This window comes from Nilaparvata lugens, chromosome 7 (genome assembly GCF_014356525.2).
Source record: "Nilaparvata lugens isolate BPH chromosome 7, ASM1435652v1, whole genome shotgun sequence".
NCBI classification, from domain to species: Eukaryota; Metazoa; Arthropoda; class Insecta; order Hemiptera; family Delphacidae; genus Nilaparvata; species Nilaparvata lugens.
In genome coordinates this window covers 23,284,851-23,299,167 of record NC_052510.1, presented here as the reverse complement: position 1 = coordinate 23,299,167, position 14,317 = coordinate 23,284,851, and the positions used below count along the sequence as shown (strand labels likewise).

The window sequence follows — 14,317 nt, the reverse complement described above, 5'->3', positions numbered from 1 at the left end:
TTATTAATGGTGCATAGGCTACTGGTGTGCCCCTTTGTGGAGGGGATGGCTGAAAAGGCGCCGGACCATTTCTCGGCTGGCAAAGCCTACTCTGTTCGCTATCCAGTTTGTAAATAATAGATCGTTGGTTCCGCATCGTTCGCGGATTGTAGCGGGTTATTTTAGAGCTCTTAATTTATAAGTCTCTACTCTGTCGCTTCACGACGTTTTTAATTATAATACGAGAATTGGGAATGGGTTCGTAATTCTCCGTATTTAGATCTGCGGTGATTCAGGTAACTGTATGTTAGGACTGGTCGCTTGTACGTGTTTCCTTCCCCTGTGGTAAGGTGACCTTTAATTTAAAGAGTAATTTTTCTCAATTGATTTTTTATTCTTGTGGGGAGATCCCTATTCTTTTAGAAGTAATTTTCCCGATTAGAATTCATTCTTATGGGGAGATCCCTGTCCTTGTTAAAGATAGGTTTTCCCAGTTAACTTTCATCCTTGTAGGAAAATTCCTATTCTTTGAGAGTAAATTTTCCTTGCTTAGTTTTTATATTGTAGAGTAGCCCTTGATAACAGTCACGCAGTTGTTAGACTTGCACGGAAATCCTGGTTAGCAGTCACAGAATTGCTAAAGATCCTTTTGCAGCTACAGGCATGCAATTCAGAAATCCTACACCTAAAACCCTATATACTGAATCTAAAATATCCTATATTGAAAACTTATATCCCATATTGGGCTAGCAGGATCAATTTGATGATCGATAGAGCGCAATTATCAGATTGCGGATTATTGAACAGGCATCTGTTTGCTGTCGAGAATAATAATCTTATTATTGATTCTCTGTACTCTATACCCTATACCTCATACCCTGTACCATATTCTCTATAGCTTACACCCTATACCGTACCCTATTTAACTATATCTTAAATACCACTAACAGTTCCATAGATCCATCATACCTTTACCCTATTGCTCTTACCTTAAACCCCATAGAAAAACCTCTTTCCGGGCTCGCAGATCCAGTCTGCCCGCCGTCAGCTCGCAGTTGGTTCAGACTGCGTACTACCTTTATAAGTAGAATTATTTGTAGGGATCTGATAATCAGATCTGTTTCCTTGTATAGGGTTATCTTAATCCCATATAACACCCACCCTGTATTCCAAAGGCCAAGGGCCGAATCGGCCAGCAACGGCACGGGCGAACACTCTTCCCTTGAAATTAAATACCTTGCGACAGAAATAGAGGATAAAGAATCATGATAGGGGGAGAAGTGTAGGTCTGGTATCTCCACCTGTCAGTACGGCTACTGACCCCGACCCATATCTGACTGTAGCTAGTCCGCGTTGTAGCAATACTTCACAAATATTAGATAACCCAGAGGGTGAAATAGGCATATCTAATAAAACTGATGTCTTGCAATGTTGGGCTAAGACGTCTGGCGCCCAAGAAATTCGCGACGTACCGTTCAGTACCGTTCAAAAGTTACAGCTAATTGAGAAAATGATAATTTTCATTTTCTAATTTTTTCTACGATTCTACTGTTATTCAAGATTCTCTAAAACGAGTAAGATACATGATAGAAACTTGCGATTGGTCTCAAATGAAAGATAACTGCATGCTCTATAAGCTACGTTGCCTTAAACCCATCTTGCATGACTGTTTATTGTCGAAAAACTGTCGAGACTGAGAAAATGAGGAAAATATCGCAAATTTCTTGATTTTTTTAATCAAACGTATCTTTCCTCACAATTATATCTTTACAAAATTCATTTACCTCACATGAAAGAGGAGATTCTGTTCTTTAAATCAAGACCAAGTACCATTTTTTATCATTTCGGATTACCGAGATAAACAGTTTTGAATATAGAAATTGGCCATTTTTCTGTGTATTTAAATAGGGGCTAAAATACACTAAAAATGGATTTTTTCATTTTTCCATCAAATTTTAGTTATGATACATGATTTTGAACCGCCTTGACGAGCTGAGAAGAATGAGCTGTAGTACGAGGAGATCTGATCATTCTGTCAAAAGTTATAAGTATTTAAAGTTTTGATCCTTGACGTACCCCCCACTAGGAAATACTGAAATTAAATGTTTCTAACGGGTGATTCTCATAGAAAATAACCCGCGTGAGATGATTTCAGCCGAAATATGTATTTTTTTGTTAGGAAGGCCTTGAAAAGGTATTATAATGAAAAATTTGTATTTTTTCTGTAGGACATGATTTTCTATTTTTGGGTATATCCCCCCTCCCCCCACTACTAAATTCGAAAATTCCTAAGTGATCCTGTTCATGATGCATTGTTCTTTCACGTGATGTGTGGTATTTTATCTATACTGGAAAAATATCAATGTTGTATAGGGTAGAAGTGGTAGGTTTGCATAATTTTGAAAACCCTTTAAAAAATACCCCTTTTTTGAAAATTCGTAGCTCCGGAACCAAAAATGGTAGAATCCTGCGCGACCACTCAATTCATTGGAAATCTTATTCTCTTTAATTTTGTCAAGAATGATTTTTCTTGATAAACTTAAGGTTCACGAGATAAAATGGGAAAATTAAAAAAAGTCCAAAATTTTGGGGGTGAAACCGCCCTCTGGCGTGTCAGCAAAATTCAGATTCGAATTTAGCGCCCCAAAATACATATAGAACCGTCGAGAAAAATTCTTTCGGGGCTGTTTCCTGAAAAACGACCATTTGACTGGACTACCATTTTTGGCCATGTTTTTAGCTTTCCCAAGAAGGATCTTATTGTGCGCGGTTAAATGATCGTTGATGTAAATATTCTGAGGTGAAAGATTAGGATGAATATCGGTAGAACACAGGTTTTTCTTTTTCTTTGCAGCATCTCTCCATTGTAGTTTTGTAGTCCGCGAAACGAAACGAACGATGATTGGTTTAGTTTTTTTCGTAGCTGAGGGGACCCGTAGGGCGATGGAGATATCCTCTCTTTTGAATGGAACTCCTACTGCCAGGGCTGTAAATTGAAGCACAGAATAAACGTCTTCATTTCTGGTTTCCGGGACTCCCACAATTTCTAAATTATCGGAATAAGAATGCTGTTTTAGCTCATTAATAACTCGTTGCAGTTTTGAATTTTTAATAGCCAGTTTATTATAATTAGTTTTCAAAGCAGTATTTCATCACAGACTCTATGAAGCGAGTTTTTAAATTCAACAGTAATACTATTCAAGTTGGAAATAGTATTATTCAGTTCCTCAAATTTACAATTGATAAATTCAGTGAAAAACTCTTTTAAAGAGTCTAAATTGTCTCGTTGATCACACTCAACACTCACACTCACAGTTTTTTTTTCAGTTAAGACTCAAACTTTCATAAATCACACCTCCATGTTGCCTTACGAGCCCCAAGTTTTTTGAAGTTATCAATGGTGCGTAGTTTTGAACAAGTTGGATGGTAGACGTTCTTACACTCCGAGCACTCAATGATTTTTTTGATGTTGGTGAAATGGGTTTTACATTTGAAACACTCACTATCCATGGTTAATTAAAATAGATTTACAAACTCGTTTTAGAAATGAAGTAAATAAACGTTTAGGTTAGAACAACTCGACGCTTTGAGAAACCGGAGTAGGCACGTTTGCTAGAGCGATAGTAAGAGCATCCGACCGGTTCAAGAGATAACTCAACATTGAACAACGATAGATGTTTCCTCTTCAATAGCCAGAGGCACATTGAGATATGTGAAGCACACAATAGAATAGAATTCTTCAATGTTGTTTTCCTTCACGAACTGCTTATTATTATATCACTTATTTGCTATTAAAAAGAACGACTAGCAGTCAGATTTATTCAATAAATGAATTTATTCACTTAATGTGACACGAGATCTTTCGGCAGGTCCACCATCTTCATGGTTGATCTTTCAACGAGAAAAATCTCGTTGTCACAGTAAGTGAATAAATCCATTTACAGAAAAATCTGACTGCTAGTCGTTCATTTAAATAGCAAAAAAGTGATAGAATAGAATTCTTTTTCAAAGAGAATCCTTTACAGATATTGATTTTTTCTTGATTCTTGATAGATAGATTCTTGATTCTTGTTTTTAGAGTCAATGCCAATATTGTATGGTTAATTTTTTGCAGGTAAAATTCAAAACCCCGTCACCGAGTCCCCCACCGCAACCGCCCCCGACTGCCCCTAAACCGCCTCCGCCGCAGCTGCAACCGCCGTTCACGTTCCCGCCCACTCCACCAATGTCGAACGCTTTCCACTTTCCGCCGCCTCCGCCCGCCACCGCGCTTGACACGCGGTTTCCGCCGCCTCCGACCGTGTTTGCCGCTCCGCCCCCGACCAACCCCTGGCAGGGGCAAGATGAGAAGCGGCAGCCGCCGCCTCCGCTCTGGTGGACTTCGGCCACCGCAGACAGACAAGTGCCGCCCCACTCGCCTAGGGAACCTGCCAACAGGTCACCATTCAAAACACACATTTCACTAACATTAACTTACTACAAAATATTGAAATGATTTGCTTTTACCTTCTCTATTTTCGTAGCTACTATCACACTACGTAAATGTGTGTACAAACATGCGCATTTCACTTTTCATCAGCGTATCATATCTGTATCTTACTGTTTATGTACAAATAAAGGTACAATAAGCTAATAAGAAGTGAAATGTGCTTGTTGGTGGCGCATAAGTCTGTCGCATCTTAAAGTGCAACTTAACTACAATCATTATTCGATATTGGATAAATTAAAAAGCTGTTGAGATATATTTATATATTTTTTTTATTGTAAAGAGGAGAATTGGAAATTACATTTAGTATTAAAAAAAATTGAAAAATAGCTTACGGCGCAAAAATTACGTCATTTAAATGTTGACCACCATTTTCTGTACACTGTACGAGTCTCTTGGAAAAGTTCGTCATGACTCTCTCCAACGTTTGCCGCGGGATCTCACGAAGTTCTCGCCGAATATTCTCCTTCAGTTGATCCAAATTTCTTGGCTTGTCAACATACACTCTTCCCTTGAGATACCCCCACAGATAAAAGTCACAAGGGGACAAGTCGGGAGAACGTGCTGGCCATTCAATGTCACCCCTGAGCGAGATCAGCTTGCCTGGGAAAAATCCTCTGAGTTGAGCCATGGAGGCCCGCGAGGTATGGGCAGTAGCTCCGTCCTGCTGAAACCATACCCTCCTGAGAGGTATGCGGTGGCGACGTAACTCAGGAATGAGAAAGTCACGGATCATGGCAACATAACGCTCTGAGTTCACTGTCACTGTATGGCCACCCTCTTCAAAAAAATAAGGCCCTATAACTGTTGACCTACACACTGCAGCCCAGACAGTTACTTTTTCACAGTGAAGAGGCCGCTGATGAAGTTCCCGTGGGTTATTTGGGGCCCAATAACGGAAATTTTGTTTATTAACACATCCATTAAGGTGGAAATGAGCTTCGTCTGAAGTCAAAACAATGATTCCAGGGTCTTCCTCAATCTTTCTTAACATGGTTTCAGCAAAATTCAACCTTCTACCAAAATCTCCTGCTTGTAACTCTTGAACAATAGCAATCTTGTAAGGGTGGAAGCTCAAGTCGTCATGAAGAATACGTCTCACAGACCGGTCGGAGATCCGAAGAGCTTGGGCGTGACGAATGGCAGAGCGACGAGGGCTCCGTTCAAAAGCATGTCGAATAGCCTCAACGTTAGCAGGAGTTCTTACCGTTCGAGGTGATCCTCCTCTCCTTCTTGTGGTTCCAAACGCAGTGTTCTGAAAGTTCCGAACCCACAGAAGAATTGTGTTTCGTGACGGGATCGCACCACGAGGGGGAATGTTAAACCGTATACGGAAACTCCTTTGCGTTAGAATCACAGAATCATTATTTCTAAAAAACGTCTCGACTACAAACGCACGATGTTCAGCGGTCCAACGCTCCATTGTTACTGAACTAATGAACTTCCACTCAAGGTGAACAAGATGGCGCCCATCCCCACCCGCCCAGTCACCCCCACCACCACCTATCCCCACTTAAAAACCGTCAGGTTTGACTGCCGGACCCAGTATCATTTAAGCCGTCAATGGGCCTTATGACTGTCATACTTCAGCCGGGACCGACAGTTTAACGTGCCCATCCGATAACACGGGAGTGATCTGGTTAAAAAACTTTTGGTATTGAGAGGGTTTGAACCCGGGATCTCTATGCTGCTACGCAAGCACTCTATCCACTAGACCACGGATCACTCCGGTAGCAATGGTATTGCTATCCTTGTCTATCATTCAACAAAGCGGATAGCGCTATGCTCTCTTTCTCGCTTTGCTCTTTTGCCAGATCGTCTTTTAAGAATGTAGAATTAATAATTAATTAACAAAATATTTCATCTTAATCATGAAAGTTCATTATGAAATTATTGAAAAATATAATTTATCGCTTAATAAAATATAATTGATTATTTCAAACGGGAATGAACAGTTCATATTACATCAATAAACCTGTATCAGCGACCGTCTATGGAAGGAATTGACAAGACAGAGGATCGGCAACGTTGTTCTGCTATCTTTTTTCACTGCCATTATAACGTGGACCTCACAATAGTAAAATTCCCAACAAAAAAAAAATTAATAATGTTTGACACCAATAATCTATGATTTTCTCAACTGGGAATAATCTGATGAAAGTGAATCAAGAACAAGTTTGGAGTTGATGAAGGTCGTTAATGCAGGGCATTCCATCAGTGATTAATATCAGGTGGACATACATCCTTCATCCAATAAAATATGCTGTTTAGACAGCAATTACCAACTACAGAAGACATTAAATTTCATTTAAACCAAGTCTATTATTCCAAATCAGTTACATCCTAGGGTGAAAACATAGGAGGCATTGCAAAGTAGATATTTCAATTTCAATTTCAATTTTTCAATTTCAATTTTTCAATTTCAATTTATTTATTTCAATTTTCACAATATTACATTTCACCAAGTACATATATAATAACCTCTCTAGCTATTTAGCTATTTGAGAGGTATACAGTTAGAAAATTTACAGACAATAATTATTTTAAAACAATTTGACATTTCCAATGAACACAAAGTCAACAAAAGAAGTTCGAAAACAGTTCAGTACAGATTGTCGGTACACTTTTTTAGCATCCCACTTTGTCACAGTATTCTGATCACAGATATCCATACAGAAGGCATTTGCTGCCAACTTGATTTTCATCGTCTCAGCCACAAATTAATACACACAGGTTACAACCAAGATTTATCTAGTTACTCTTGCTAAAAGTCTAAAACTCATTTTGATCTTTTTCATAATAATAATAATTATTATAACCTTTCTTTCATCAGAGTATAAACATTACAAGAAATAAACTCAACAAAAAACATTTTTTTTCTACTATTTTCAATTTTGAACCCTTAATTGCTCAAATTATACATCGTATTTTTATGTGTTTCCATTTAATCTTGTTGAATATGACTTTATTATCTAACAAACAAATCTACTTATACCAGGCTCAATTCAGTGTTTATAAATAATATGGAAGTTATTCATATAATTGGTAGCATGAAAATTATTTATAATAATCTGGAAGTAAACTTCTAGCTTTAAATGCGTTTTGAACCATAGCCAACTTATTATAACATTGAATCAAGTATTCTAACCTCATTAACATTTACAACGGGTAAGTCATTTAATAATTTCAATCAGAATAATCTAAAGTTATGCTAGCTATTTTTCCTATTCGTTATTAATTCTCATAAAATATGCCTTTAATTTCCTTTTAGCTTCACCTTTCCTTTCCAAATTTCTTAATTCTATGGGGAGAGAGTTCAATAAATTGGGTATTCTATTATTAGGTAAGTTTTTCCCATAAACATTATTATATCTCTGCGTTCTGTAATTTCTTTGTCGCAGCCCATAAACAATTTCATTTAATACTCTATATTCCTCTTTAAAATAGTTCCTTGACAAGTCATGGTACTTGGCTAATAAATCAAATGATAAAATTCCCAGCAGATTTCTTTCAATTCCATTAAACAACGTTTGAACAATTCTTCTCATAGTCCTCTCCAATGGCAATTTTACGTATTGAGGGGCTAGGGAGTACACTGTTATTCCATAATTAATAATACTCTGTATCATTGAGAAGTATATAATTCTTTTGGTATTCACTGGAAAGTAATGACTAATTCTAGAACACTTGTAAAGCGCCACCTTCATTATTCTTGTCATTATATCAATATGGGTTTTGAATCTCATATGTAAATCAAAGTTTATACCCAGATGTTTAATACTATCATTAACTGGAAGGCGTTGACAGTTGCATACTACTCTATTCTCTCTTAAGCATTCTGTTTTATGACATACCACGTTGAACAAGTTAAAAGCATTTACAGTTATTCTATGGTTCTTAAATATAATCATTTGAGTTTTCTGAGCATTCATCTTGATAGAATTATTGTAAAAATATTTCACTACCATATTCAGATCCTGCTGCATGTTTCTCAAGCCCATTTGTAAATCACTATCCATGACATAGAGTAAATTATCATCTGCATATTGTAGTATACTACCCTTGAATGCTAGACTAGCCAAATCGTTGACATAAATATTGAAGAGTGTCGGCGAGATTATACTACCTTGAATTAATCCGCATGTCTGATTATAACCACTACTAATTGATGTACCTATAATGACGTGCAATTTTCCTATCCCTAAAATAGTCCTCAAATATCCTAAGAAATTTTCCACTAATGCCTATCAATTTTAGTTTGGATAGCATGATCTTATAATTCACCAAGTCGAATGCCTTACTCAAATCTGTTGCCACCGCTATTACAAATTTTATTATCATTCAGTGCACCATTGATGTCATTTGTCATTTTTTCTAATAAGTCAATAGTAGATTTCTTATTAACAAATCCGTATTGTGAATTATTCAAAATATTATGTTTGTCTAAGTATTGTTGCAACTGCATACATAAGTAGTGCTCTAAAATTTTCATTATAACAGATACTGAGCCTACTGGCCTATAGCTTTCTAAATTTTTTCGAGAACCCTTTTTAAAAATAGGTCTAAGGTAAGTTACTTTCAATAAAGGTGGTATATTCCCAGTATCAACAATTCGCTTAATTAAATGCATCAAAATCAATTTCAAATAATATAAGTTGGACTTTATATCCTGCGGTCTAATTTTATCAGGGCCTGCAGAAGATTTGTAATTAAGCTTATTTACTGCTTTGATTAATAATTCTTGATTAATTTTTCTCAGATTCATGCTCATTTTATTGCCAATAGTATAATTGCCTTCCTCAAATTGTGCCGCCAAGTCAAATGGCTCTCCATTCATCTCATGATTTATTTTTTCAACACTTTCTTTGAAACAAAAATTAAACCCTTCTAGTAGATTAGACATTTGATGCTCATCATTAATCTGGAAACTACTCTTAATTGAATCTAAAATAGTAGGTTTAATTTCTTATTTATAAACTGATTGATTGTCTCCCAAGTTTTCTTGCTGTCATTCAAATTATCAGAAAATATCCTATGATAATACAATCTTTTCTCATTACGAATCTTGAATGTAACCTCATTTCGAATCTTCTTAAATTGATCTCTTAATTCCAAGTTGTATTTATCTTTTTTCAACCTATTCCAAATATACTCTTTCCTATCTATTAAATTCCTAATACTATCATTGAACCAGGGATTTTCTGTCTTACGTCTATTGAATTTAACTTTTATTGTACTTTTATCATATATACTTGTAAATTTATTCAATATCTCATTGTAGATCTCAGATGGGTCTGTGATATCCAATATTCATTTTGAATGAAATAATTAACTCGACTATTCAAAATTATACTTTTACAATCATCAATATTCTCCATATGAACATACGAATTATTTTTCATAACAATTTTCAAACCTGTCCAATAGTGATCAGCAATTTTATTTTCAACAACAAAAGATGAAAATGAGAAATCATCATGCAATTTAACATTGATATGGTCTAGACATTTAGACACTAATACATTATCTGATCCATACATGTATGACATATAACAAATATTAATATCTCCCATCATAACAATATTATTTTCATTTTTAATCCTTTCCAAGGATAAAAAATACTCTAGCTCTTCATTAAACAAATTGACATTTTGATTGGGAGGCCTGTAGAATGCTGCTAATATCATCTGTTTCCCATTATTATTAACTCTTAGACACATCATTTCAGCGGATTTAAACTCTATTACAATCTCATCGACACTCCAACCATCTCTATAAAAAATTGCCAATCCTCCCCCTCCCCTTCCATCTGATCTACATTTAAATTATTTCCAAATCCCGGAATCCCGTATAAATTTGTTTCTTCATTTCTTAAATTAATTTCCGTTAATACAATAAAGTCTACTTCATTAATTACATTATCCAATTCTATCCTTAAATTATCCCAATGTTTTCTCAAAGATCTTATATTAGTGCATAGAAATCTTATTTCATTACCGGACACAATCTGCTTTTTCAAAAAACCCCTAGTCTCATTCAAACTTTGAAAACATAATGTATCATCGTATAAATTCAAATCCTCATTATCCAATTGATGCATAAAAATTATTATATATACAGATTCAGTTAAAAATTAGTACAAAGTAGGAAAAAAAACTATGTGACAATTATCCTATATTGTTTTAAGTTCTTATTGTGTAAGTGATTAGCAGATTTAATAGAATATTGCTTTAATGAAAAAAATGTGAATGATTTCTTGATAAACATAATTGGCCATGGATCGATTAAGTCAATTCATTTTATCCAGATCGTCCAACTTTATAATTCGAATAGCCTTAGATAACTCATCTTTTTTGACCATTATTCTATCACCGTTCATCCACACAAACTTATAATTTTTCACCTTATTTAACTCTTTCACTTTCATCATCAGCGAATTAAAATACGGAGTTAGATGATCGTTGAAGTATATCGCTCTTTTTGGACGATGTGGATTTATTAATCCAGTATCTGGTTTCTTTTTTCTTGCTGCTTTAATTATTTTATCCCTAACCGCTCTAGAGTTCAATTGCAGAATTGCAGGACTATGAAGTTTATTTTTCGATGGCAGTCGGTGAGTTGATATATCTTTTAATCCTATTTCGATTTCCATTTTTCCCAGCAAAGTTAACACATTCTGAGCTAGATCTTCCTCTTTTTCGAAAGGTATACCTGTAAGAATTATATTCCTGGATCTTGCATATTGCTTTTCACATTCCACTGTTGTTCTTAAATCATCCAACTCTTTTCTTAACTTTGCCGATTCTCCTTGAATAATTTCCATATCCTTCCTCATTTCTCCTACCTTAAGATCGATATTCGCAATCATATCCTTCATTTCATCCATCTTTTCAGTGATTATTTTATCCTGTTTGGCAAACAATTTTTCCATCATACTTTTCATTGCGATGAAAGCAGGGTCTGTAGAGTCTTCTTCAAAGCTATTCAATCTACTCCTGGATCTACATTTAGGACATTCCCATTCATTTTTTTTCTGCACTCCTTTTGCCTTCCACGTACTTTTTGACACACCCGAACAGTTATAATGTAAACCAGACTGACACCTGCTGCAGGTAATAAAATCATTATCATCCGGTAGATCTTTATCGCAAACTGAACAGTTCATTGTTTTTCTTTGTTTAATATTCAACTTTAATGAGAATTATGAAGTTACTTACGAAAATAGATTTCAGTTTTGTACTCACTTCCCAGTCTTTAACCTCAAAATGAACTGTCACTGCAGGCCGGTTTCTAAATAATCACTCACCCACAGCTATTTATCACTCCTAATACTTTCGATCACTTTTCTAGCCAAAACGTACTAAAACATATTATTTATATTAATTTACTTTTTTAGAATTGACAAATCTAAACTAGAGCTTCGAACTTAGATTGAATCCATGCACTGCTACCTTGATCTATTGACTTATATACTTATATGACTTACATTACAGCATTTTGGAACTTTGGAACGTGTAGAACGGATCTATGTTGAAATCTCATCTCCTCCAAAAAATGTTCCTTATCCTTTATTCACTTACCCATTCGAGTGAAATCAAATCAAGCCTCAGACAGACAGACAGACAGACAAAAGATATTTATTTCAAAAAAATGCACTTTACATACAAAGTAATAATCTTATGTACTCATTATCAATATAAAACAACAACAAAGAATAAAAACAACCTCATGAATACAGTAAGCCAAATAAATCTTTAGAAAATGGTCTTCATGGGCAAAAAATGCCTGTGATTTCACCTCATTCCATTAGTTGAATCATTTTTTTCAATACTATATATTGCTAGAATCGAAATATAATATTAATACAGTTTCACAATGATAATAATAAAATATGTGGAATCATCGAACTTAGGCACTGATGAGCCTTAGTTTGTTAGATGATTAGTTTGTTGAGTGTCGAGTATTCTGTTGTATTCAATTAATTTTCATTAAACCGAAATAATGATAAAATATTATTGGTTATATCAAATTGTTTGTCTGATTACATTTTTTGTTGTATGGCTTATTGCAGGGTGACCCATCTCATATGGGTAATACATTTTCTCCGACTTACTCGCTGTTCAGTGGAGCATGGGCATCTCATCAGCAGCCGACAGCGTCTGCGTCCACTGCTACTGCTACAACACTCGTCAACATTGGCCAACAGGTGCAGTGCAGTGCAATATTTCTCATTCAATCAATATACCAAGCTTTCTTTTCAACTGTATAACTACTCTATCTGGGTAGCCGTCCAGTTGTCACCCCGACTACTTGACACCTGGTCATTTTGGCCATAGGCGACTACTTGTACCCTCGTAAAAATATACCATTGCCGTCAAGTTGTTCCCCGACTACTTGACACCTACGGTGCCAACTAGTCATGACCGTAAACGACAACTTGACACCTCGCACCCTCGCGTCAGGGTGTCTCCACGACTTGTTGTCACCTCCTTAGAAAGGAGACAAGTAGACGGGGATGGCTCACGTCTACATGACACCTTGCACGCTTGCGTCAAGGTGTCATCCTGACTACTTGTCACCTACAGAGCACCAGTTGGCACAACTTACACCCCCGCGGCGTAGGGAGGAGTGATCGAGCAATTTTTATTACTGGTTATGATGTAGAATTGAATTCTAAGCACTTTTGGTTCAGTAACATTTTCCTATAGAACTTGATAGGCTTCATTTTCCAACTTTCAAATGAAGATCCAGCCGGAATAGTGATTTCTTGTGGAGTGGAGTCGAGGGGATAGGTTGTCGTGACCGTAGACGACTACTTGTACCCTCGTAAAAATATACCATTGCCGTCAAGTTGTCACCCCGACTACTTGACACCTACTGGACCGGAGGTGCCAACTAGTCATGACCGTAAACGCCAACTTGACACCTCGCACTCTCATGACAGGGTGCCCCCCCCCCCCCCGACTAGTTGTCACCTCCTCAGAAAGGAGACAAGTAGACGGGTATGGCTCACGTCTACTTGTCCCCTAAAAACCGGTTTTAGAAGGGGACAAGTAGTCGGGGTGTCAAGTAGTTGGAGTGTCAAGTAGTCGGGGTTGCACCTTGTCGCGTTCCCCTCTATCTCTATTATTTTCGGTAATGAATTAATACAGTACCTGCAGCGTTGTTATAAAATGCCAGCTTATAAAATGCTATTACTCAATATACAAATGCTATAAATTACAGGAAACCTCTTGAGACAGATATTTGGACATGTGATGTATTACTATAAAGGATAGCGTATTAAAGTGTTAAGTGTATAAGTAATAAAGCTACCATAGGCTAAATCAAATTCACAATATTTACAATCACAAGCAATAAGATAACAAAAACACACAGTTCAGCAAGATGAAAGATAATTAATGAAAATTAATCGGTATGCTTTATCAGGGAAAAATTTGTAAATTAGGAATAAAGAAAACTACTTGTTGAAAGTATACAATACTCCACGTTTGCAAGTAGGAACGAGTATGACTTGAATTTATTTTCAATTCCTGGATCAGTGGAGAAAATAAAAATAAAAGACTGGCAACCAATCACTTTCACATTCACTCATCTTGCAAACTAATCAATGCAAATCAATCCTTCTAATTATTCACCTAAATGTTCTTTCATTATTTTTTTTTATATTTTACCAACTTCTGGGCTCAAAATCAACTTTTGTAATTTGTTTTTTATTGTATTATGTGATTTTATTCGTGCTTGTTGAGGACTTCCGCTGCTGAATGGTTGAAATCTTCGCCATCATGCAAATCTCAGTAGTGTGCACAAGGCTTTACTATTGTACTAGTAGTTCTGTGAACAGTAGACCTC

General features: G+C 36.1%; 1 protein-coding gene across 1 annotated transcript in view; it reads left to right on the top strand.

The window, feature by feature from the left end:
• Positions 1-14,317, top strand: part of LOC111058860 (protein SMG7) — a 127,589-nt gene that overhangs the window by 95,125 nt on the left and 18,147 nt on the right. The window contains exons 12-13 of the mRNA XM_039431880.1: positions 4,094-4,471; positions 12,537-12,671. Of these exons, the coding sequence (XP_039287814.1) occupies positions 4,094-4,471; positions 12,537-12,671 (513 nt within the window). The remainder of the gene's footprint in view (positions 1-4,093; positions 4,472-12,536; positions 12,672-14,317) is intronic.